At 28.1% G+C, this 26,325-nt stretch overlaps 1 protein-coding gene across 8 annotated transcripts in view; it reads right to left on the reverse strand.

Annotated features, from left to right (window-relative positions):
* The window catches only part of LOC136071948 (ras and EF-hand domain-containing protein homolog), a 52,009-nt gene extending 27,195 nt beyond the window's left edge, over positions 1-24,814 (reverse strand). For 2 of the 8 annotated variants that reach the window (XM_065797876.1, XM_065797874.1), the window contains exon 1: positions 23,779-24,814. In XM_065797876.1, the coding sequence (XP_065653948.1) occupies positions 23,779-24,299 (521 nt within the window). In that variant the 5' untranslated portion in view covers positions 24,300-24,814. Of the gene's footprint in view, positions 1-6,799; positions 6,889-7,794; positions 7,965-14,314; positions 15,157-23,778 lie in introns of those variants that run through there. The other 6 variants (XM_065797880.1, XM_065797879.1, XM_065797875.1 and 3 more) reach the window with 5 other exon arrangements.
* Between the last annotated feature and the right edge of the window lie 1,511 nt (positions 24,815-26,325).

The following is a 26,325-nucleotide window of genomic DNA, read 5'->3' on the forward strand; positions in this document are numbered from 1 at the left end:
TATTTCATCACGCATGATTAAATCTGTGGCACGAAATTTTGGTGCTAAAACAATGAAATTTTTTCATAAAGAAAAATATCTCAGCTAAAAATCCAATTCATTTTCGTTTAAAAAACAATGCATAGAAACACTTACTTTTGACTTAATTTAAAGATACCGTTTTTGTGTAATATGAGCATGCTCAAATTACTAAGTGTTTTTCATTAGTTTAAAGTTTTAAAATAACATTGGGTTTACTTACTTTTTGAATAAAAACAAAACATAGTAAAAAATTTTAATATTTCAACAATACTAAATATTTTTCTGTAATTTAAATTCAAAAAATTTATTTTGTTTGTTAAAAATACAATTATTTTTATGAACTTAACATCTTTTTATTTTAGGATGTGGGTAACCATTAGGGATTGCGATTTCCCGGACTTTTTCCATTCCCGGGATAGCGGGAATTATTTACATTGTTCCCGGGATCCCGGGAAATTCTTCATCAGAGAAAATATAAATAACTAAATACACTTTTCTATTTTTCTATTTATTTTTTGTAACTGTTTACAACTTTAAAGTGACTTCTGAGAAAAACCAGTGCATCGAGATGAATGTCGATCAATCTAGTTCTATAGTTGGTAAAAAAAAATCCAGTTGAACTAAACACCCTTTCAGCCTCTACACTGGAAGGACGAATAGTTAAAAGCGCATTATAAAGCATATCTAAGTTATGCAATCTTTTATTAGTAGCTTCAAACAGATTGAATTCTTGACGCATAATTGATTTATTGCACTTGACTTCAAAAACATCTTTTTTTTTTTACAAATTTTTCTAATCTGGCAGCCATAGATTCAGATAACTGATTTATATCAATAATACTATTGTTAAGTTTTCTATCGCTATCTTTTTCTTTTGCTATATTTTCAATTATGGGAAAAAGTCGACCAGCTATTTCAATCGCTAAATTTATCATAACTGCTTTAGATGGCATGCTAAATAAGTCATCATCCATATCACTTTTTGAAGATTGTGGATTATCTAAAAATTTTAGTAAACCAACAAGATCTTTTTTTCTTCTTTGACATATTCTTTCAATTAAAGCATTTTTAAGATCTTTTGCTAGGTAGCAATCTTGAACATCAAGTTCTTTAACCATAAATTTTAATGTGTCATCAGCTGTTAATAAAGTTGCTTCCCTTCTGCAAATCATTTCAGAACCTAAGACAATAAGTTCCAGACTTTTTGCTAAATTTTCAATTACTGTAAGTTCATCATCAGACAACATTAGGTTTTCTAAACTGAAATCCACGAGAGATTTAAAAACTGCTTTTTTAACTTTAATAAATCTTTGAATCATGGTCAACATTGAATTCCAACGAGTTTTTGAATCCAAAATTAGCACCAGCTCTTGTCCAAATTCATTTTTAGAATAACGCTTTAAAGAATCCATTTTTAAAGGAGATCTTTTAAAAGTTACAACTATTTTTCTAACTTTAACAAGAACTTTATGAAGCTCAGGAACAAGATCAGGAACTTGGTCACTAATTTCATTTTGCTGATCCTCCTCCTCATCATAATCATCGTCATCATCAAAGACATCATCTTCAATATCTTTGTCATTAGTACTTTGATTATTATTTTTACCTTTTTTTTATATATATTACATCAACAACGGCTAAATGTATTGCGTGTGCAAAACAAAGTTGATATTCAGAAGGCGAAGTATATCCTAATTTTTCCATAACAGAAGCACCATCAGTTGTTATGCAAACTACATCATTTGTAAGACTTACATTAAACATGTTTAATTTTTTGATGAGTAGTTCTAGGCAATCATTTGAATTGTGCAATCCTAACATTCGCTCTAATCCAAGATTAATAAAGCCTTCATTAAAGTGAAGATTTATATTCATAAATCTTCTGCCATGTTTTGAATATTCATCCAAATCTATACTAAACTTGCATTTTTTTTCTTTTATTTCGAGTATCTTTTTTTTATTTTCTTCGACTATTTCCAAATAATATATATATAAGATTCATGACATCTGTTTTCGATTTAGGAAGAGTAAAGCCTTTATCACGAAGCAACTCACGAATTTGATCCGATTCAGTTATTGCATTAATAGTAAACCATCAATCGCAGCAAAACGAGCCAATCGTTCTCCCAATGAAACTTTTTTTGTCATGGAATCAATTGTTAATTGAACACAACGTTTTTTAGTTGATGGTTCTTCTTCTTTATTTAAAATAATATTATGGATTTTTTCTAAATGCCTCTTCAATCCAACAGTGGAACCACCTTTGCATAGTAATATTTTTGGACAATGTTTGCATTGTGCCTCATCTGCTTTTTTAAGATCAAAATAACTCCAAACCTTCGAAGTTTTAAGATTTAAGGACATTTTTTTAAAAATTCCCAATGCGCTGCGATAAATTTCAATATGTAAACAATATAAATAAGCAATATTTATTATGGTCCGGAAAACAAAAAATTCTGACTTTGGCGGGAAAGTTAAAAAATGTGTGTACAAAAATCCCGGGATCCCGAAAAAAATTTCCCGGGATTCCGGGAAATTGGAATAAAATTTTTCCCGGGAAGAATCACTAGTAACCATCACCACCAAGATTTAATAAATCTTTATATCAAAAATTTGCTACTAAAAACCTCATAACTTTTAAGGTGGTTCATCACAAAAAAAAAGTTAATAAATTTATTTTTTAGAGAAAAAATAATATTATCCTATCTGATAGAAAATTTTAGTCACATTTAATTTTTTGAAAAAGAATATACCTTTTGTTTTATATTTTTTGTGATATTTAACCTTTTAGTAGGTGCATAAACAAATAAGTCCTTAGCAACGCCTTAGTTACTGTTTTGGATAAACCCAAACCTATCTAGTTCATTGCTAAGATTATGTTATATTAGGTCTTTCAATTATATATATTTTTCTGAATCTGTTATGTGAAATATAACTAATCTTAAACTGCATTATGGGATATTTTAAAACAAAAATGTTGTTTAACAGTGTGCTTGTTAGAGTAAAGTTTTTACTTGTATTAAATAGTTTTCTGTGATTTTCATATTGTTTTACAGTTTATTTTTAAAGCTTTTAAATGGGAAATAGTAAGAATGTATCACGAGGAAAAAAACGTTGTAACATATTTTATAAAAAGAAAGAAAACAACTCACTTTCTGAAAAGGATAACACTTCTAAATTCAATAACCTTAGAGGAGCTAAAATTAAATCCAGATTGCACTCATGTTGTTATGATAATGAGAATTACAATATTATTATGAACCTTAAACTATTGAAGTTATTTTTAAAAGACTGTTTCTGTTGTCCAGAATGTAGCTCAAGTGATATTAGTTTGGTTGACAAGCTTTCATCTAGAATGGGATATGCACATAAGTTAAGCTTGACTTGTAATGCATGCAAATTTAATAAAGAAACTTATACATCCACTGAGTGTGTTAATATCAATAAAGTTCAAGGTCGAATAAAATTTGAAATAAATATTCGAGCTATAGCTTCTTTTCGAGAAATTGGTAGGGGACACGAATCATTAGTCAATTTTTCACGATGTATGAATATGTTTTCAATTCAGCGCAAAACGTATAATTCCATTTCAGAATCTTTACATGGAGCTTATGAAAATGCTGCAGAACAAAGTATGCAAAAAGCTACTCATCAGATAAAAGAAAATTTGTTTGAGCTTACTAACCCATATCCATTATGTTGTGTATCAGTAGATGGTACATGGCAGAAACGTGGATTTAATTCGATGAACGAAATAGTCACAGCAATAAATGCAGGAAAATGTATCGACATACATGTCTTGTCAAAGCATTGCAAAAAATGTGCAACTTATGATGCATTGAAAAAAAATAATATTAATTTTGACTATGATAAAAAAAGTCGTGATCATTTATCAAGTGGAAAATGTTCCATAAATCATACAAAATCTTCTTGCTCAATGGAAGCAGTAAGCGCAATTGAAATGTTTGGGCGTTCAATTGAAAAGCATGGTTTAATTTATAATCAATACCTTGGAGATGGTGATACCTCATCATATAAAGAAGTAGTTAAAAGTAACCCATATGAGAAATATAGTATCATTCCAGAAAAGTTAGAGTGCGTAGGTCATGTCCAGAAGCGCCTTGGGACAAGACTACGAAATCTGGTCAAAGAATATAAAGGAACATTGACGCCTTTATCGGGGAAAGGAAAATTAACCAAAAAAAATATTAATTCAATGCAGAATTACTATGGAATGGCCATACGTAGCAATAAAAATGCAATCTACAGTATGAAGAAGTCGATTTTGGCAATATTATGGCATTGCACTGAATTTGATGATGATAAATACCGCCACCAATTTTGCCCAACAGGTAGTGCGAGTTGGTGCAAGTACAAGAAACTGGAAACAAATGGGACATATAGACCAAATATTAATTTTGCAATGTGGATCCACCTAATACTTCGCCCAGTTTTTTTAGAATTGTCTTCCGATGAGTTATTAAAAAAGTGTTTGCACGGTCAAACTCAGAATTCAAATGAGGCACTGAATCATATAATTTGGAACAAATGTCCAAAAAATATCTATGTTAGTAGAACCATATTAGAACTTGGTGTTTAGGGGTCGTCCATAAAGTACGTACGCTCTTAGGGGGGAGGGGGGGGTCTTCAAAAAGCGTACGAAAGCGTATGGGAGGGGGGGGGGAGGGTTCAATTTAAAAGTACGTACTTCGATTTTCTAATTTATCACAATTAACCAGCTAATCAATAGAAAAGTTACATTCTGACTAAAGATTCTAGTTTGCCAACATAAAAAGATGTATGGTATATGAAGTAGAGGGTATAGTTTTCCTCTATGCACACACATGTATGGGCGCCCTCAGAATTTTTTGATGTTCCATATAGGACACTTTCACACATCGTGCAAACTCATAACTTAAGTTTGTTTATACCTATGCCAAATGAGGAGGCCTTGCAAAATATCGGGATGGCGGAGGCCTGTGAACAAAAAGCCTTAAAACGCTTACCCTCCCGACCCCCAAAATGAGAGGGGTGTAAATTTTGCATGGTTATAACTTTTAGATTTGGAAAAAAATTTGGATGGCCTCCGCCATCCAAATTTTTTGCAAGGCCACCTCATTTGGCATATTAACAAACTTAAGTTTGCACGTTGTGTGAAAGTGTTCTATCATCAAAAATCAAAACATCAAAAAATCCTGAGGGGGCCCATGCATACATGCCCACCCTTATATACTGGCCCTGAGTAAGACCTGAGGGCCGTGGTTGATGGGACGGAGTCACCCCAAAAAAAACGTGTCAATGGCGTCTCAAAGACCGCTAGGTTTTGCTAAAATAAAAAGTTTCTTAAAATAGCAAAAGGGCACAAAATTTGCTCTTGCTCCCTCACACTGGGTTTTACCCTTTGTTTTCAATATTACTGATCTCACCTTAGACTCGTTTTTTACTTACTAAAGAGGGGTGCCTGAAAAAAACGTCCACCTTAAGTATAGTTTATTTACATTTGATTCGTTAAAAAAACAAAAAAAGTTTTCCTAGATTTCACCGAGAGTCGAACCTGGATCTCCGTCGACTATTGCCGCCGCATAAACCTTTCGCCCAAATACACACTTAAATTAATAAATTTTAAATTTATTTAAATTATTATTTGCATTTATACTTAAAGACGTTTTTAAAATGCGTAAGCAAAAAGCTTTGCGGTAGTATAAAGTATCTAAGGTACCCTCCGTCTTTTTTTTTTTTAATTAAACTTTTTAATTAATAAAAAAAAAAAAGGAGGGATGGGGGGGATGGATATTTGAGGGGGGGGGGGGTATTTGAGAAACGTACGTACTTTTAAGGGGGGGTGGGGACATAAAAGTACGCATGGCAACAGGGGGAGGGGGGGTCAAATTTCAAAATTTTTGGCGTACGTACTTTATGGACGACCCCTTATTCAGCTATACTGGAGTTTAATGAAGGATCTTTTGGTGTAGACTTAGTCTTTAAACAATATGGAATTTTATGTAGTCAACCTTTTTTTAAACTTTCATATGGCAGAGATAGTTCAAGAGTTAAAACTTTAGACAAAAAATCGACTGATGTTGCAAAACAACGCAGAGAAACCATAAGAACTATTAAAAAAGGACTTATTGACATTGAAGATTCAAATCAGGTTACAAAAAGTTATTCTGCAGGAGCTTTTTAAGATATTTTATTTTTAAAATGGTTTTTATGACACATCGAATTTTTCTTCGTTTTTCTTCACTTCAAACATCATAACTCGGTCATAAATTTATTAATTCACTTGAAAATTTCAGGAAATGTTCCTAATAATAATCTCTAGAGGATGAGCGAAGCAGTTTTTTATTTTGTTGTATATTTATGTGACTGTTTTACTAAAATGCAAAAAAAAATCGAAAAAATAACAACTTTTAATAAAATATTCACAAAAATGAATCAAAAATGAGTTTTATCTTCATTAATTCAATTTTTTTTTCGCTCATCCTCTAGTACTATATGTATAGAAAAGGTTTGAAAATTTTTATTCAAAATGAACTAGGTTTTCTTGAGTTATTAGGTTTGAGGTTTGCTATGATTTTTCCTCAAAATGTACCTATTTTTGTTAAATAAGTAAAAAAAATTAAGCAAGATTACAAAATTTTTGAAATTTTTTTTTATGAGTTGCTGTAAATAATAGTTTGTTTGCAATTAAAAGCAAAAAAATAAATTTTTTCAAAAAAAATTTTTTTTTGTGACGAACCACCTTAATAGAATTGTTCAACTTTAATAATTTTTTCACCTTTAAAATACTGCATTGAAGCCCTTTTCAATGATATATAACAATCTAGCCTTTGATTAATTTAAAACATTCAATCCACATACCTATATATATATATATATATATATATATATATATATATATATATATATATATATATATATATATATATATATATATATATATATATATATATATACATATATATAATTTGAATAAATTTCATTTGGGTGTGTATAAAAAATATGCATAGCTAATTATTTATTTACATTATATAATATTTCATGTCAATTTATGTTTATATATTGTACGTCAATTTATTATTTAATATTTTACGTCTATTTCTCGAAAAACATTTTTGTTTAATGTTTTTAGAAAATATATATTGTTAATACGCTGTTAAATCCATAATATTATTGTTCTTTAGTTTTTTTTATAACTCTTTCATACACAAAATCCTTTAATACACAAAAATCAAAATTTTAACATACTAATTTAATTACTTTTTTTTTTTTTTTTAAGTAAGGCAATCCAATAATTTTAAAAACCAATTTATTTATAATATATATATGTAAAAAATATCATTTAAAGAATATAAGAAATAGTCATGTTATTCATATTAACTGTATCGATTAAAGTTCAATCAAACTCTATTAATATTTAAATAGCTTCACTCGGCATTCTAGTTATTTGCTTAAAAAGTTTTAGAATTTAAACTTCGATCGTAAGTTTATATTACAGCGAAGAAGACTAAGTTTCCATAACAAAATCAATAAAATATTAATTTATAAGACTTTTATATATTAATATTATTTAGTAAAAATATTATTACGTCTTTTTTATATTAATACCCTAGCGATAATTAGCGCTTATAATACCGCTAATTTTATGTTAAAAATGAAAAAATCACCGAACAACGTCCGTTGAATGTCATTTGTTTCTGTTAAAAATTTTCTGTTAAAATATATTTAAAAACCATAAAAACATTTTAAAACCAACATATTGCCGGCACTCACACTTTAGAATCTAAAGATCTCCTCTTTGCTTTCAATTCCTTGTAAACCTTTCTGCTACACATTTCATGCAGGTCATTTATTGCAAAAGTTTTGCATTCTATAGACAACAATTGGTATTAAAACATATACTTATACACAGATCTTTCTTGACAAAAACCTCCTTATATTGTAATCCGGATTACTTTTAAAAAGGATTTTGTACAAGGAAATCAATTATTTTAATTAAAAAAAAAAAAAAAAAAAAAAAAAAAACGAATTGACATTTGTAACAATACTTTTTATAATGATATTTCTAAGTTCAATAATAAATAAATAAACAAAAAAACAAAAAAAAGTGCGAAGAAAACAAGTTTCTTCTTTAGACATGGTATTAATTTAAATACCATTTTAAACTACGATGACATTTTTTTTTAATAAAATACTTCCAGATTTGCAGATTTCTTCCAGAATTACAGATTTAAAAATACTTGTATAATATTTAAAAGTAAAGAAAATATCAGAAAAATGCAAAAACAGTAAGATTACATTTTTCTTATATTTTTAGGGTATTTTTTCTAAAAAAAAAATTTTTAAAGCCAAGACCCAGTGTTAGCTCAACAGCACATAATTTGCAGTTGAGTTTTACTATATATATATTTTTTTGGTCGACACAATTACATTGGATTTGCAGTCGAATCAACTACAATTTGTATTGTATGGAAAAGATTGCAACTTGCAAATTTAAAAGTAGTTGTACTATTTGATAATAATAAAGCTAAATACTTTAGCTTTTGCGAGTTATAAAACGTAAAAAATTTTACATTTGCGCGTTTTGCTAACGCGCAAATGTAAAATTTGCGCGTTAGCAAAACGTAAAATCAGTGAAGTGATAAGTGCTTCTCGTCTCGTCACCAAAAGGATCTTTTGTAGTAACTCAGATGCTAAACATTTTGTTTGGGATGGTATTATCGAACTTTATGGCCTCGTTTGTCTTTAGTTTTAGTTTTAGATGGTTCGTTTGTGGTTTGATTGTTTTTTATTAAAAACTATGTAAGTACTCTCGCGTGCTTAATACACGCAAAGAGACATTTATTAATCTTTAGAATAGTTTCCCACCCATCCCAGTCTTTTTAAAACAACTACCCCCCCTCCCTCTCTCTCTCTTTCGTATATAAATTATTATTTGTTATCAACAAAAAAACTATATCTAAAAATTAAAAAAAATTAGAAAAAATATAAATCAGTCACTGATAAATTAAAAACTTTCAGTGTAACCAGGCCTTAAAAAATTTCGACCTATCTCAATGTAACTAAGGCATGGTTCACGTTTTTCCGAACAAAAATATAAGTTTTTTCAATTACAATAAAGTTTTTTTTATCAAAAAGTATGACGTATTTTGTATGTATGGAAAGATTATTTACCCGCTATTATAATCTGGTAAAAGTAATGCGACTATAACAAATCATCAAGCGTAGTTTTATTTAGAAAAGGTGTAATTTTCAACATAAAGTACCTTGGGGATTGGCTATAGATAAGTCTACGGGTTTGATTTTTTCATAAAAGCACGTATTGGTGTTTGTTTTCAGTGAATATAACTTGACATTTATAATCAGACATTATTTGGGAAAATTATTCATGAAAAACCATATTTTTATGAAAATTGAAGTTATTATTTTCAATACCACACCTAAATGAGTATGTTTAACAATAATGTCTCGTTAGATTCAGATAAACTATGGTAGTGTTAACTTTTCTACAAAAGTTGTTTTTGCATAAATAATCATGACTTTTAGCCCCATTCAAAAAACTGTTTCCGGTATTTATTATCATTTTTAGAAATACTCGACTTATTCGGCTATATTGAAAAAAATAACTGATTTCATTCAGAATGCGTAAACAATTAAAAAACAGAGGCGGTAAACTTTATAAACAAATTACTTTCATTTTTAAACTCGTTTCGTTTTTATATCAGTAGTAAACTATAATTGACATTTGGTTTCCTTTATTTTTATAACAATAATTTAAAAGTAACATAAGTTACTTTTAACTAATCGTTATAAAAACAATTATATCTTTGAATAAGTCGATACAAATAGCTATTATGGCTTCAGTAATGTATTAAGATAAATACTTTTTATTGTTAGCACAGCGCAAAATGAAATATATATTACATAATTCATTACAACTGCTTTTAAAAGTAGCATATTTTTTTTAAATATACCAAACTGTATTAAATTTTATCATCAATCATGTTAAAAAAACGCTTAAAGATATCTTTATAATACTGATATATCTCCTGCAAAACTGTTTTTACAGACGCTTCGGTTGTTTATAATATTTTGCCGTTATTTACGAATTCTTTGTTTGCATAAATTAGATACCAATAAATAAAAAATTGTTTGGTTTGCCATTAACAACTTATCGGATTTGTTCAAACTTAACAGCTTTTTCTTTTTTTTTTTACGAGTTTGTTTTATGCCTTAGTTGCATTGAGATAATAAACTTAGTAAATCTCGATTTGACAAAAATTAGCTTTTGATTAATTTCTCACTATAGTATAAGACTTACATAAGCATATTAAATCCTATTGAAATTATCATAAAACAGATGTTAAAAATTGCGCAATCTTACCGCGAGCCACGCTAAAATTAAGTCGTTTTATACGTACGTTCAGGGCTGTGCCGAAGAGAGTTAAAAATAAGGGGAGGGGGAAGTAAAAAAAAAGATTTTGCCGACTATGGCCATAAAATTCTTTTTTGCCGAGTAAGGCCGTAAGAAAGCCTTAAAAAACAACAGAATAATTTTTGAATAAAATTTTCTTAGTGGAGTTTGACTACCTCCTCATTCAGGACGGCCCTGCATATTCTGTAAAAAATTTACGCATAAACTATTATTATATCCCCCTCCCCGTTTATTAAGTTTGGACTTAAATTCCTTCCCAATCCTCTTATTTCCCTAACCTCACCTACCTATCCATCCCTTATATTAAGCATGCGAGTGTAATGGATTTTGACTGCTGGGGTGCCTAATTTTTTTAAATTTTGTATAGAGTTTTTCAGAGTTGTTGGTCCTTGGCCTTGCCTTAAGGCCAAAAATTAAAGGTCTTGCCTTAAGGTAAAAAAATAAAGGCCAAAAAAAAAGGCTTGGCCTAGAAACTGTTGGCCTTGGTCTTGGACTTGAAAATGTTGGCCTTGGCCTTGATTGTTTCGGCCTTGGCCTTCAAAAAAAAATACATAAAGCTAAAGATTTAAAAGTTTTCATTCTTTACTTTTATGCATTTTTGTTTTCGGCTTTCATATATATCTATATAAGTATATTTTCTTATTGACTTCGTTGAATTCTGCATATAACCTTGATCTATTTTTACAACAAGTGGCTTTATTGTCACATTTTTAATAATTGGTCTTAACGTAAGGCAAAAACTTAGGTCTTTGGGCTTGAAAATGTTTACGTAGGCCTTGGCCTTGAAACTCTTATTTTTTTGGCCTTGTTGTCTCTGGTGTCTTTTAACATTTTAACAAAGTTTTAGAGTTATAAATTTTGACCTACAACAACTTAACAAAGTTTTAAACTTGGTAACTATTATGAGATTGCTTTGCAATAAATTGCAGTATAATTACATTTATAATTTGCAGTATTAAATTATAAATATTTAATATTAAGGGGAAAAATTTACACAGTCATTTTCAAGTACTAAAAGATCATTAAAATTTAAAATCAATAAAAAACCTTTTTAGTGAATACAAATTAATGAAGTATTAATGAGGACTATTAATGAATATAAAACTAAATAGTAATAAAACTGGTAAACTATTCCCCTCACATTTGAGGTTGGGTTCATAGGTTGGGGTCACAGGTTTTTAATTTTTTGTTGTTAAGGATTCTAATAGCTCCATTTATTTTTTGCAAAACTCATTTGATATAAACATAAACATCAAGTTTGATATTTTATGATCAGTTTTCTTTCTTAGCAAAAAAAAAAAAAAAACTATCCCTGGTAAAACAAAAAAAAACAGAATAGCTTCTAATCTAACATCACTAAAAAAAGAAAAAATGTCGATAAATAAACTTTTTTTCTTTAAAAAACCTCATAAAACAAGATATGCTTTTTTTTTCCAATTATATTTTGCATCACATTATAACAAAGATAATTTACTTAAAAAAAACCGTAATCTAAAAAATACATAAATTTTTTTAACATTAAAATTTACCAAAATATACTTTTTACGTTTAAATATAATCTAGAGTAAGCAGGAGCGTAGGCAAGATTTTTTGATGTTTCAGATGACACCGTCAGGCTTTGTCCAAACAACAAACTTAAGTATGTTTATGCTTATGTAAAGTGCAAAATATTGCTTTGACTGAAGCCTGGGTACAAAATTATCCAAAAGAGTTTAAATTCCTTAAATTTATAGTCGCACCCTCCTCAAAATGAGGGGGTTGTTAAGTTGCTGGTATATAAATTTCTTTTATTTATTGTTGCATTTCATTACGTTATAGCAATAATGATAAAGCTAAGAAAATGCTGAAAAAGGTATGGTAAAGCTGTTGTATAAGAAAGGGTAAAAAATAATTTTATAAACAGTTTTTAACTTTTCAGTTTTAAAAACTTATATTTTTAAGAACTTTCATGAGCATTATTTCCTTAAATAATGCTCAAATAATATAAAATAACAAAACACCATACACATACACCGCTTTTGTTCGCCGCGGCCCTGTCATTAAAACGTTAAAGAACAAAAACCTTTATTATGAAAAGTTTTTAAAAAACTTTTTAAAAACACTATATTGAAAAGGTGAAAACAATATTAATACAAATATCACAATTACTATAGCTTGTCAACAATAGCAAACTATTATTTATCAATAGTAACAGTGATCTATCAATTTTTTTTTACATTTTCAAATTACCATATATTTGGTGACGTCAAACTCTATTTAATGCAAAGTTGCGTTTAACTTATGCATATAGAAATGTAGCATGACTGCTCAAGGTAGTTCGAGCACATTTCAAGATATAGCAGTTAGTTGGTTATTACTTTAAAAAATCCAAATATAAAATCAATATATAAAATAACTGGTCTGCAAGATAAACAATTAGATTGTTAATGAGAAAACATTAAAGATCATACTGTGGACTACAAGCAATCTTTTAAAATTTATAAAGTGAGGACTAAGCTCAGTGAGGACTTAGCTCGGTGAGGACTTAGCTCGGTGCTGGAAGTATTTTACTTATGACAAAGGCTATTAAAAATAGAATATTCCTGAAGGAAATAGCTACAACTAACAACATTTTTTTGTTTAATTATTAAGTGGAGAACATTATTAAGTGGAGAACATTATTAAGTGGAGAACATTATTAAGTGGAGAACATTATTAAGTGGAGAACATTATTGAGTGGAGAACATTATTAAGTGAAGAACATTATTAAGTGGAGAACATTATTAAGTGAAGAACATTATTAAGTGGAGAACATTATTAAGTGGAGAACATTATTAAGTGAAGAACATTATTAAGTGGAGAACATTATTAAGTGGAGAACATTATTAAATTTCTGCATTAACAAACAAACAAAAAAATTTTTTAAACACAAGAAGTAGTTGTATTAAACAAAAATAAATTTTTATTTGTTTGATTTTATTTAAAACTTGAGAAAAAGTATTTTGTTTAAATTTTGTAAAATTTATCATTAAGAAAGCAAGTAACGAGAAAATTTATTGCAAAGAAAAAAAATTATTTTTAGAATTAAGAAATATAAATCTGTAAATAGAAATAGTATAAACAAAAGTTTTTAAACATCCTATACTGCAAATATTTGTAACTGCAGAAAACTTGTTAAGAACGGAATTTTGACAGCTTTTTTTAAAATAAACTTTAGAAGAATTTCTTATAGAAATCATTTTTTAGTAAATTAGTTAAGAACGGAATTTTTTAGTGTTTTTGTAAAAAGTAAATACATTAAAAAGAGAAAAATTCTGATTAAATTATAAAATAAAAACATATTGTTGAAAAAAAAAACATTACAAGTTTCACTTTGCTTTACTTTTGCATTACTTATGCTCTAATATATATTCCATGAATGCGGTAAAAACAAAAATAGAGTAAATTAAATTTCTGAAAGAAATACGTCAATTATGAACATATGGCAACTTAAATCATTATTTTTGACATTCTCAGTTGCTCCAAACGATATATTTTAATAGGAAGAGTGCAGATTCGGCGTAAAATAAAAAAAAGACCATCACTTTATTTTTTTACGTTGTCAAAAGCAATAGGACTTATAATACATATGTAACCAGCCGGCATTTGGTCCGAAAAAGACGTCTTTTAAACGTGCTGAACATCTTTTGAACTTTAAAAAAAAAGTTTTTTTTCAGAAATGCCGACTGGGTAGTAGAAAAACATTTCTTTGATATAACTTTTATTATATATATATATATATATATATATATATATATATATATATATATATATATATATATATATATATATATATATATAAAGCTTATTTTATTTTTATTGGTTTAAAAAAAATCTTACCCTGGCAAATAAGATGCCCATCGAGGATGTATCTTATTTAAAAACTCTTCAAAAGTTGGCATCTCTTTTTGAGAAAGTAAGATTTTAGGTTTAATTTGAAATACATTATCTTTATTGAAACAGAGAGGCGAACTAGTAAAGATACTGTCATTTTGAGGAAAAAAGCGCCACGGTGTGACACCGAGTGATTTTATTTGTATTGAAGAATTGTGTGGCTGTTTTATTGATTCGTACATAGTGCGAGAAGTTCGAGTGTCAGAATTTTTTGGGAAAAGATTTTTGGTTGATAAGTTGTTGAGGTCACAAGATTCTTTACTTGCATGCGTTGTATTGGTACAATCAAAAAAATTGGTATAGAATGATTCTTTTTCCATTGCAAGATGATCTTGTACATAGCAATAAGAACGATTATTTAGAGAACTATCGTAGTTATTATCAGGAACTACATGTGTGTTTCCATTAACGGGTGAATATTGAAAAAAGCTATTTCTTGGCACAGAAAACGTTACTTCAACAAATTCTGAGTTCATATTTTTTTCTGTTTATATTTATAATGCATATAAATAGCGGCAAGGTAAAAATCTTTTTGAAACTTCATAAAATATTCGCCAGTTAGTTAAAAGTTCACAAAATTACCAAAGATATCTTTAAAAACAACTTAACAAGAGTGTGCACATGCGTTTTTAAAATATTTAAACTAAGCGCCACAACAGGTTTTTCTAAGGAACTATTCGATATAGTATGTTTATGCGTATAATCAAATGCTTTTCAATTTCCATCCACCTGGCAAATAAAGATTTTAATCACTCACCTCATGTATTTAAAAAAAAATGAAAGAGTTTAAGAAATTCTCCTTCTGAGGGTTTTATACTTTTTTAAAAGGTTTTTTACGCTGTTTTAACTTTTCTTCCAGTTTGTAAATAAAGCTTAAATTAAATACGTTTTGTTTTCTGCACTTCAAATTTATTTTGGAATTCACACTAAAAGCGAAATTCGTGAACTGCTTAGTTTATTTAACAAAAACCTATTTGATAAATAACTGTCGGTAAAAACTCTAATTGAATATAAAACATCTTTAAAATACAAAATGATTTTTTTAAATTTATAAAGTTTTTAAAGAAAAAATTTTTTAATATTTTGAATTTTAATTAGGTATACTTTTTATGGTTATGTTTCAGCAGTATGATCAAAATACGTCACTAACACAGGTGCAAACCATCCAAGACCGCAACGATCCTAACCACTTATTCGCACCAAGTGTAAATTAAGTATAAAAACATAAACATCTTTTAGAAAAAATCATTAAAAAAACTTTCTGTCAAAGATATGGTAAAAATGCATCTAAACCTTAGTTGTATTAACAAATATTTTTAAATATCTGATGTATTTCTTAAATGATCGGTCGGTCCGCATTTCTCTACGGCTATCTCTAACTTTCTAACTCGATTACTTCTGCAATCTTTTTAAATCGATTACTTCTGACTCTTAATATTTTTCCGTTTTTTTGGGTAAGCAGAAGACAGTATGGCTCAAAATGAGGTTTTGAGTTTTTAAAAAAATGCAGACCCAAACCCTCAGTTGATGTAGTTGCATCCCCTTGCATATTCTACCTAAATCAGTCGATATAGCAGCTCTCCTTTTTATGTTCTCAATATATCAATATATTATCTGGTCTGCTTTTTTGAAAGCTAAAAAACCTCGTTTTGATTCATACTTTTTTCTGCTTCCCGTTTTTCTGAATATCACTAATCTTGTTTCGTGGCGACGAGTCACGATTAGAGTTGCACGAAAAAACGTCTTTTTTAATTTTTGTTTTTTTTATGCAAAAAAAAAAAAGTGTTTTTTTTTTGTGTGTTTTTTATTGTTCTATGCAGAGTTGTTAGTCCTTGGCCTTGCCTTAAGGCCTAAAATTAGGGCCTTGAGCTTGGTCTTGGGCTTGAAAATTTTGGCCTTGGCCTCGATTGTATTGACCTTGGTCTTCAAAAAAAAAATACATAAAATTAAAAAATTAAAAGTTTTCACTCTTTATTTTTATGTATTTTTGCTTTCGCCTTTTATATATATCTACAAGTATATTTTCTTAATGACTTCATTGAATTCTGCGCACAACCTTGGTTTACTTTTACAAAATGTGGTTTTATTTTTACCGCAATTAATACCTACAATTTTATTAGTAATTGGCCTTAACGTAAGGCAAAAATTTAAGTCTTTGGTCTTGAAAATATTTGCGTAGGCCTTGGCCTTGAAACTCTTATTCTTGAACTTGACCTTAAAACTTTTGGCCTTGATCTTGTCCTTGGTCTTGTAACTTTTGGCCTTGGTCTTGGCCTTGTTAACAACTCTGGTTTTATGGTTCTTATTTGTTTGTTTTTTAATTTTAGATTAAAAAAGCATGTTACATGTTATATTGAAGTTTATTATAATGTTAACAATTAATAAAAAAATTTTAAATTATTGTCTAAAAAAATTACCCTGTGCTATGTTGATGTGGAAGCCACAACTCACTACAGCATTTTTTTTTGAAATAAAAAATGCTGCAGTGAGTTTTAACGCTATTTTTGATACGAAAAATGGTTTATAGAAACTTATTTTTCTGAAATAACAGAAATTTCTTTCTGAAATAACCTAATAAAGTTCAACTTTTACAAAAAATTTTTGTTTGGATTTTGTTCTTGATTGTCTTGAAGTGTCTACTATAGTCAAGTCGTCATTATAAAAAACAAGTCGTCAAATATAAAAAACAAGCCAATGTAAAAAACAAATCAATTTATTTTTTTAATATAAAAAATCTTTAGTTTTTAAGGCACCTGATTTTGGGGTCCCTTGTGCCATGGCGCACCCTGCCATGGTCTAAATCCGAGCTTGTATTTAAAATAAAAATCTCGCTTTTAATTTTGGATTAAAAATTATCTACTTAACTGCCGTACTTGTTGATGGAAGCGATAAAATTTAACTTGCAGTATTGGAGAGTATTGGAGAGTATTGGAGCATATGAACAACATAGCAATATGAACAACACTATAACAAGATTGAAAATTCCTATTACATACTAACAAAACTGAATCTTCAAAATCAACCTAGTGGCTGTCCGCTAAATATATTAACAATTTTTAGGCAATTTTATCTTCCTCTCCCCTTGTCGACAACTTGTCAAACTTCCAGAAACCCCCTATTCTCTATAAAATTCCCTATAAAAAGTCAATATTGACTACTCTTCTTTCCTTCTTTACCCCCCCCCCCCCCCCGCACCTCCTCATCAAGAAAATTAAACGGAAGAAAACGATCTTTTTTTCTTTTTTAAGTAACTTAATTTATTTCTAAAAAGTTACATTGTTGGCGTCAAATTTTCTTGACCTCTCCTCTTTTCTTTGTTAACAATTGTCAAAAATGTTCAGAGTTCTCCCCCTCCCCGTTTTTATTGACTTTTCCCCATAATATTGACATAATAAATGATCATATCTTAACTACGTTTAAAATTTAATTGGTATTATAAAAAAGTAACTATACTAAACATAATTTTATTTTTCGCAGCAATTTTTTTAACATTGATGTGTAAATCGTTATAGCCGGTATATAAAGTAATATACATTACATTAAATGAAAAAACATGTATACTTGAAGGTATATTGGAGGTGGAACTGTTTCAAAGTCCATTAATATCTAAAATTAATGAGTATTAAAAAAAAAAAAAAGTTGCGTTTTTAGGAGTGCTCTGTTTTGATTGCAAAAAAATAAAGCATGATTTAAAAAAAAAAAAAAAAAAACGCGTTGGTTTTTTGAGCCGCAGCTCTAGTTATGTTTCTCTTTAGTGAGCTAAACTTGTTTTCTACAGATCTTGGTAAGTGATATGGATTTCATTAGCTGAGAAGGATAAACTGCAATACCCTCCGTAAAAGATATTAATAATTAAATATTTATTTATATAAAATTTATTAAAATAATAATTAAATATTTATTATATAAAATAATTAAAATTGGTTTTTGAAAATGCTCATTTCTAATGCGAATTAAACTGTTATCAAATATCAATGTTTTATAACGTGTTTCAAAACTAAAGAAGCTTATTCCATGTCAATTTCTTTTAATAGAGTAAATGAAACTTAGTTAACTTTAGATAAAACCTTAAATAAAAAATAAAGATATATAAATATATACTATTTTAAACCTTAAATAAAAAATAAAAAACACAAGTAAAATCAAAATCAAACAAATTTTCTTTTTTTGCATCTTTTTTTTTCATCGATTTATTAAAAGTAAAAGTCATCAAGGCAAATAAATTAGGCCGTAGGCAACTTGGTGAGCAAGTTTAACTGCCTCTGAGTGTAGCCTTGAAATGTAAAGAAAACAATATAACATTAATTTGCATTCCAGCCCATTCTTCCCACATTCTGCAACAGATATTAGTGTGTTTTTCCATGTCAAAGATGTTTGGCATGATACTTTAAGCAAATTTTGTTCTGAAAATGGTTTCATCAATTTGTCCAAAAATGTTTTATCAATTCTCCATGAACATTAGTAAGGTTGCAACAAAGATTAAACTCGTACTTAAATTTGCGTTGGTTTTGAAAGAACTGGTTGTTTTTTTCCATTAAATCAAGACAAGATTGACAAATCAATATTGACCAAATTATAACAACTTAGTATATCATTAGCAATTACAAAATCATCACGTAGCTTATGCTCTTTGTCTCAAACTGCTCAAAAAACACCAACCTTAATTCGATCCAGCGCTAATCATGGTTGTTGACCCAGTAAAAGTAAAAGCTCTTGACGCCCCTGATTTTACCTAGAACACCAACTTCAACCTCAACTTCAATTCTAACATTATGATTTCTCAACAAGAATTTTTAATTCGTGTGAAACTTAGTCTTAAAGGAGCTCTCAATTTCAATTTCAAAATGTCATGTCATCAACAAATATCATGCAAAAAAAGCCAGAAATCTCAGAACTGGCTGGCTGGTCAAGCTTCTCCAGGAGAAGCATAGGTAAACCAGAAAGTGAAGAAGAAAACGCCTAACTATGAAAAAGAAGAAAAGATTCCTACCAAGAAAGCCAAAAAAAAGTTCAGAAATTGAAAAAAGGCCTACAGCTTTTTCAAAATGCAGTTCTTGTGAGCCTTGTCTCTCAAAAAGTTATATAAACAATTTTTTTGCCTGAAAAGTTGCAAAAATATCCGTTTAAAATACTCAAGCTTGCTTATGTTTTTATTTTTTTTCTTGAGTTTTTCTGTTTGTTTTAATATTATGTATATATTTTAACGTTGTAAAAAAACTGAATTTATCAATTTATCTGTTTTATTTTTTTCATATAATTTGCAACAGCCCGTTTTCAAGAGTCGTTTTCCAAAATACGGACACTTTAAAAAAAAAAAATCCTATTTTTATTGAAACATGAAACATTTTACACTGTAGAATTGCTCTAATCAACGACTATATTTTAGAAAAAAAATTTTAGTAATTCTTAATTTTAAAAAGGTTATTACATAACCAACATATTTTTTCTTTAGCTACACAACCAAATTCTTTTTTTTAAACATCTTTACTACCAACAAAGCTACAAGCAACTACTATTAGAGCTGAAAGTTACTGGTAGAGAAAAGATGAAGTTAATAAAGCAAGATAAACATTTTCTCATTAGAAAAAGAGTAAAACCGGGTCAAACCGCACACCGTATCATTCCGCACACTGATCGAAATTATCAAATAAAAACTTAACGGATATGGCTATGAAAAAAAATAAAAATAGATTCAAATACAGAACCATCTCCTCTATTCGAATTGATAAAATTATATGCCGATTCAACTCCATTTTTTCCTTTTTTTATACAACTTTATTAAAATTTTTTATATATTTTGTATCGTTGCGAACAAAATAGCGCTTGAATTGAAACTAATATAAAAATAATTTTAACACTATCTTGTTGGAAATTTAATTTTAATTCTGATAGTATGATTTTTATGCAGCTTGAATAAAAAGTTAAATCAAAAATCAAAAAAGTAAAAAAAACTCTTTTTTCACTCGATTAATTACTTAGTTTAGTTTTTCGAAAGTGACTAAGCGTCTATCTTTATCTAATTAACTTAGTGTTAATTCCGGTTTAATTAAAAATGAACTATAATGTTATTTGTTAATATAATCATCTCTTACTCATTAAAAACCAATTGTTATATTTTTCTCAATATAATCATCACTCACTCGATTCAATTTAACTCACTCACTTTAACATGTCAACTAAAAAAACAAAAGCATACAAGAAAGACGATATACTAGCCACATTAACTGATATGAATAAAAAGTAAAACACCAGTCTCAATTCTAAAAGATCGCAAAAATAACAACAACAAAGGCTTCCATGGCTCAGGTACAACAACTCAAAGGTACTCTCAAATAAAATAGAAAGATTTATGGTGCATGCGTTTCAATTACTTGATGACTGGGGTAATGATTTAACCCAAAATGAAATCTTTGAATTTGTATGTGGCTAACTTAAACGCGAAGATCAATTGCATTTATTCAAAAATGGCAAGCCTGGTAAACACTGGTTTTATGCCTTTATGAAGAGATGGTCATAAGAAATTTCAACATAAAAAGCGGATAACTTAGCATTTAAAAGAGCCACTTCTTGTACGCCAGAAATAGTTGATAGTTATTTTGAATGCGTCGCCAAGCAATATCAACAGACTGGTATGTAATGACATGACATGTAATTTAATTACAAAATAAAAAAATAATAATAATAAAAAAAGTTTTTTTCTAGAACACTTCCCCTTATTTATCCCTTAACCTCCTAAGGGATAAAATCTTTTTTTTTTCAGATAAATTCTTTTATTTTTTAAAAATAAAACCCTTTTAAAACTTTATCTATTTTGTTATTTCTTAATGATATTGATGCCAAAAGTAAAAAAAAGTTTAAAACTTACCTAATGAAAGAGCGCTACAAATGCCACTATGTTTTTAGCGTCAAAAGAAAAGAGCTCTGGGCAGCATTTAGGATTAAGCCAGGACTAACATTAAGTTATTGACAAAACTAAATAGAGGAATTAGATTTATTTTTTAGATTTTCTGAACACTTTTTGCCTATGGGGCGTTTTTTGCTTAGTGTATTAAATAAATTTAAACCATTCAAATTTTGTGTTGCTTTCTCATATTTTGCGCAAAAATTATACTTTAGCCTTTCTTTTATTCGACCTAGAAGTATCCTATTCCCGCGATTTAAAAAAGAAGTCGAATGGTCAGGGGTGTATAACACGTACGTTGTACATTTAACCGAGGTGTGTTTTTTCTTTGGTCAAAATGGTATTATAAAAATCGTGCAATGTTAAGACCTTTATAATATTATGGCTCGTTATATATTATAAAGAAACTTAAGAACAACCTCATATCAATCAAAAAACATACATAACTATTTTGTAGGCAATCTAAGTTGTCTAAAGATAAATCAAAAAATTCCTTACAAACGTGCAAAGACTTGTGTACCAAGGGTCATTTTTTTATGAATCATAAGATATATAAATTATTTATATTTATTAAATAAAAAAGATATTCTATATCAATAATATTAATTTGTAAATAAAAATAATTATTTTTATAACATCGAAATTATAAATACATAAATTTTCTTATTAAGCGAAACCTTAAATCATTATAATAAATGTATAATATACAAAATTTATTTTATAATATTTTTGCTTTATAAACTGTTTGTAGTTTATATATTTTGTATAATATTTGTCTTATAAACTACCAGTTTGTAATTTATATATTTAGTATAATTCACTCTAAAGTAAAACTTCCAAAGCAAATCCTTCCAAAGAAAGTTTTCATGAACTTTCCATTGCGATGGAAATATTGTATTGCAATTCAATGGAATTATTCAACTTCCATAATAATAGAAGCAATATTGCTTTAGATGCAAAAACAATAACGTACAGCTGCCTGATAAAATTGATGATAAATTTAGACTCTAAAAGTTTGCAAATAACCGAAGCGCTATTTTTGCCGGTCAAAGGTACAACATCCTACTCTCTGGTATAAGGTACACAAGATCGGTTTCTTTAACAAATATTGTCTTAATCCCCACTTACGGTAAGAAACAATATCCAAACTTTTCCATAACAAAAAAAAAAAAAGATATTGGATAATGTTTATAATTTCGTACATTATTCAAACAACTATTTATGACAGGATTAATATCAAAGGAAGATTAACACAAATATTTACTTTTTAAGAGTCAAAAATTATAATTTCTCGTGGATCGATACGATCCATCCCAATGATCTATGATCTATTACGGTAAGAACAGTCATCATGAGCTAGTATTTTAAATGGCACTTCGCGTTTTTTTGAAATAATAATAGTTGGCCGACAGGGCAGAGCGACTAAAGGTACAACGTGGTCAAAGTAAAACAGGTTCTCCAACCCTTAAATGTCCAGAATTTTCCGCTATATTCTTTTGCTATATGTTTCTATATTCTTTTGCTTTATGTTAAAAGATTCCTTATTTAAATTAGTTTAACGTTATTTGTATTTGTTTTTTTATTAATTTATGACTTAAATTTTTTTTTAATATCTAATGTTTAAAAAATTGAAAAACTAATTAAAAACTATTTTTTTATGGAAATTTTTATGGTAAACATTTTAGCTATTTAAATAAACAAAAGCTCAGCAAACCCTTCATCTTCAATCTTTTATTTTAGACCAAAATAGAAATAATGTCTAAAATTTAATGTCTACAAAGAAAATGGTAACTGAATTTTATTTTAGCAGGAAAAAAAAACGGATATCGTGAGAGAGAAAAAAAAAAAATTATAATGAAAGAGAGGAAACAGAAAGTTATCGAATTCAGTTAAAAATAATACTTAAAAGCTGCGTTAAGTTTTTCAAAACATTTGACATTAGATTAAAGATGCAAATCATACAACTGCAATTTTGAAAACAATGTACCGATCAGTAAAAGAAATTGAATGGCTAACGTTGTTTTCATGGTTCAGATAATAAAATATTAAAATATTTTACAGTAGCACCACATATATATATATATATATATATATATATATATATATATATATATATATATATATATATATATATATATATATATATATATATATATATATATATATATATATATATACATATATATATATATATATATATACATATATATATATATATATATATATATATATATATATATATATATATATATATATATATATATATACTATATATATATATATATATATATATATATATATATATATATATATATATATATATATATATATATATATATAAAACAAACTAATGTAAAAACTTTATAATATACAAGGCCTTTTTTATTTATTCGTAACTTAAATGTACCCTTGGTTTATCTGCTATCCTAAATGCACTCCCTGGTTCCCCATATAAATACATTTAAATAATTAAAATAAATAAACTAAAATTTAAAAAATAAGTTCTGACCCTAGTTGATTTTTTGCCTCAGTCTTTAAATCAATCATCAATGGTTTATTTTTTAAATTGAATGTAGTATCTGATACTTTTAATGACGAGTTTTTTAAACTCATTGTAGCATCAAGTATCCTCATCGTATCATCAGGTACTTTTAACGTATCGTCAGATGAAGCATCAGGTATCTTCATGGCAGTATTAGTAGAAATAAATCCACTATCATTTGAGTTTTCTTTTAAGGCTATTTTTCCATTTTCAAAATACTCAGTTTTATTATTTGTTTTAATATCAGGTTGCATTGATGTGTTTTTAACGTCCGCGTACGATTGGAAAAGCGTATAGTTTTCCATAAAGTCTGTGATTGATATCTTTCCATCTTTATCAGTGTCTAGTCTTGCAAATATTTGTTTCAACTCATATGGTTTTAGATCAACTACTGCAGCCAGTTCAACCTCATCAATAAAGCCGCTTGAATCTAGTTCTGCATCCAGAAGTTCACGTTTCATGAAAGCATTTTCATCAACATTCGACATAACTCACTTGATGAGTTTTTAAGATATGTTTCTTTTTATTTTATAAAATTTTAATATGACTCGTAAATATGTAATAACTTAAAACCTTTTAGCCATTATCGATGTTGGCTAATAAGCTTTTCGAATAAAGAATTTTTAGTTGAAAGTCATCGTAATTCCAACAATAATCCGACATTGAAAACCAGTACAACTGTCTATTTCTCTCCAGTTGGAGTTCATAACAAAAAAACCATTAGCTAATAGAATACTCTTAACATAAGAAATTTTCTTTTCTAACAATTTATTTGCTTTTTTTTAATTCAAATTTTTATCATTTTTATTTTATTTATCATTTCAAATTACAAACTTTTATTTGGGTTGTTTATAACGTAGGCGTCTCTTGCTGTGCTCAACATCTGCGCCAAATTTCTCAACCAATCAGAATGTTTATACCATGCCGATTTAACAACTGTGTATATAGCGGCACTATTTTAATAACTAACTTTTACAAAAATTACAACCTTTTTTAAATATCTAAATATTATCAAATATAAGAACAAAGAAAAAAACAAGAAAGCATTTACACAAGTGATTCGTTAGTGAGTTTTTACAAAAAATGTGAAGTACACACTATTGCGAACTTGGGGAGGGAAAAAAAAAATGTCGCTCTTATGGGAGAAAAGTATACATCTCACATAGTATGGATATCTATTGTAAATAATAGAGCTTAATGTTTTTTATTTACTCTCAAATTTTAAATTATGTGTTTGCGTAAACAATAAAAATTGTTTCTTAAAACTTCAAAAATTTTTTACCACGTTTTCTTAATGGTCTTATTATGACATTCCAGATTTGATGAATGTCGTAAAATCCAAATCTCTAACTCAACGTAATAAATTTGTACTAGTGCCGGTTCTTTGATTTTGCGTTCATTTAAGCTGGCCGGCCTAAATAAATGTTTACAAAGCTGCGACCTTGAAAACAATGAATATTATAAACTTTGATCTACGAGCAGCTGGATTCTTATCTTGAGCGTGTGTTTATTGTTGGTATTGTTTAATACCAGTTTTACTGGACAAAATATTAGTCGGTGAAACCAAAGTCAGAAACGTTAGTCGTTAAATCTGATGTTTTGTTAGATATTTTATTATATTTAACATTTTTAAGCACCATTATAATCTTATTTACAATATAAATGTAAATTAATTATGTGTTTGCTCTATATAATATGTGAGTAACCTAACCAGAGCCGACGACACGGGGGGCCAGGGACTTACACCCCCCCCCCCCAATTTATTTGTAAAGGGCCTTTTTTTTTTTAGAAATTTTTAGATATAGAGATTTTTTTTTTAGAAATTGACGGTTGTGCTCCTCCAATTTAAAACCCGCGTCGACTGCCCTGGTTGGGGGGGGGGGGGGTTAAGCCCTCTGGCCCCCCGTATCGTTGGCTCTGGTTACACACATAATATATAGAGCAAACACATAATTAATTTACATTTATATTGTAAACAAGAATATAATGGATGCCTAAAAATGCTAAATATAATGGTAACCAAATGTAAAGTAGACCAATTTTTCATAATCAAATATTAAATTTCTAGTATTCTTGGTTTGAACGCGCTAGTAAAATTTAATGTATTATTATAAATTCATTTTAATAATTTTTAACAAGAAGTTTTAATTATTGAATCAGAATCATGTTTAAAACAATATAGAATAAATAACTACAACATTTAATTACCATGAACCACATTTCTCTATCCGTTCCTATTCGCAGCTCCGCGTCGAAAACCTACAAACTTTACCACCTAAAACTTGCTCTCTCTCTCTCTCTCTCTCTCTCTCTCTCTCTCTCTATATATATATATATATATATATATATATATATATATATATATATATATATATATATATATATATATATATATATATATATATATATATATATATATATATATATATATATATATATATATATATATATATATATATATATATATATATATATATATATATATATATATATCGTATGATCGTATGTTTATTA

The sequence above is a fragment of the Hydra vulgaris genome, chromosome 05, assembly GCF_038396675.1.
Source record: "Hydra vulgaris chromosome 05, alternate assembly HydraT2T_AEP".
NCBI classification, from domain to species: Eukaryota; Metazoa; Cnidaria; class Hydrozoa; order Anthoathecata; family Hydridae; genus Hydra; species Hydra vulgaris.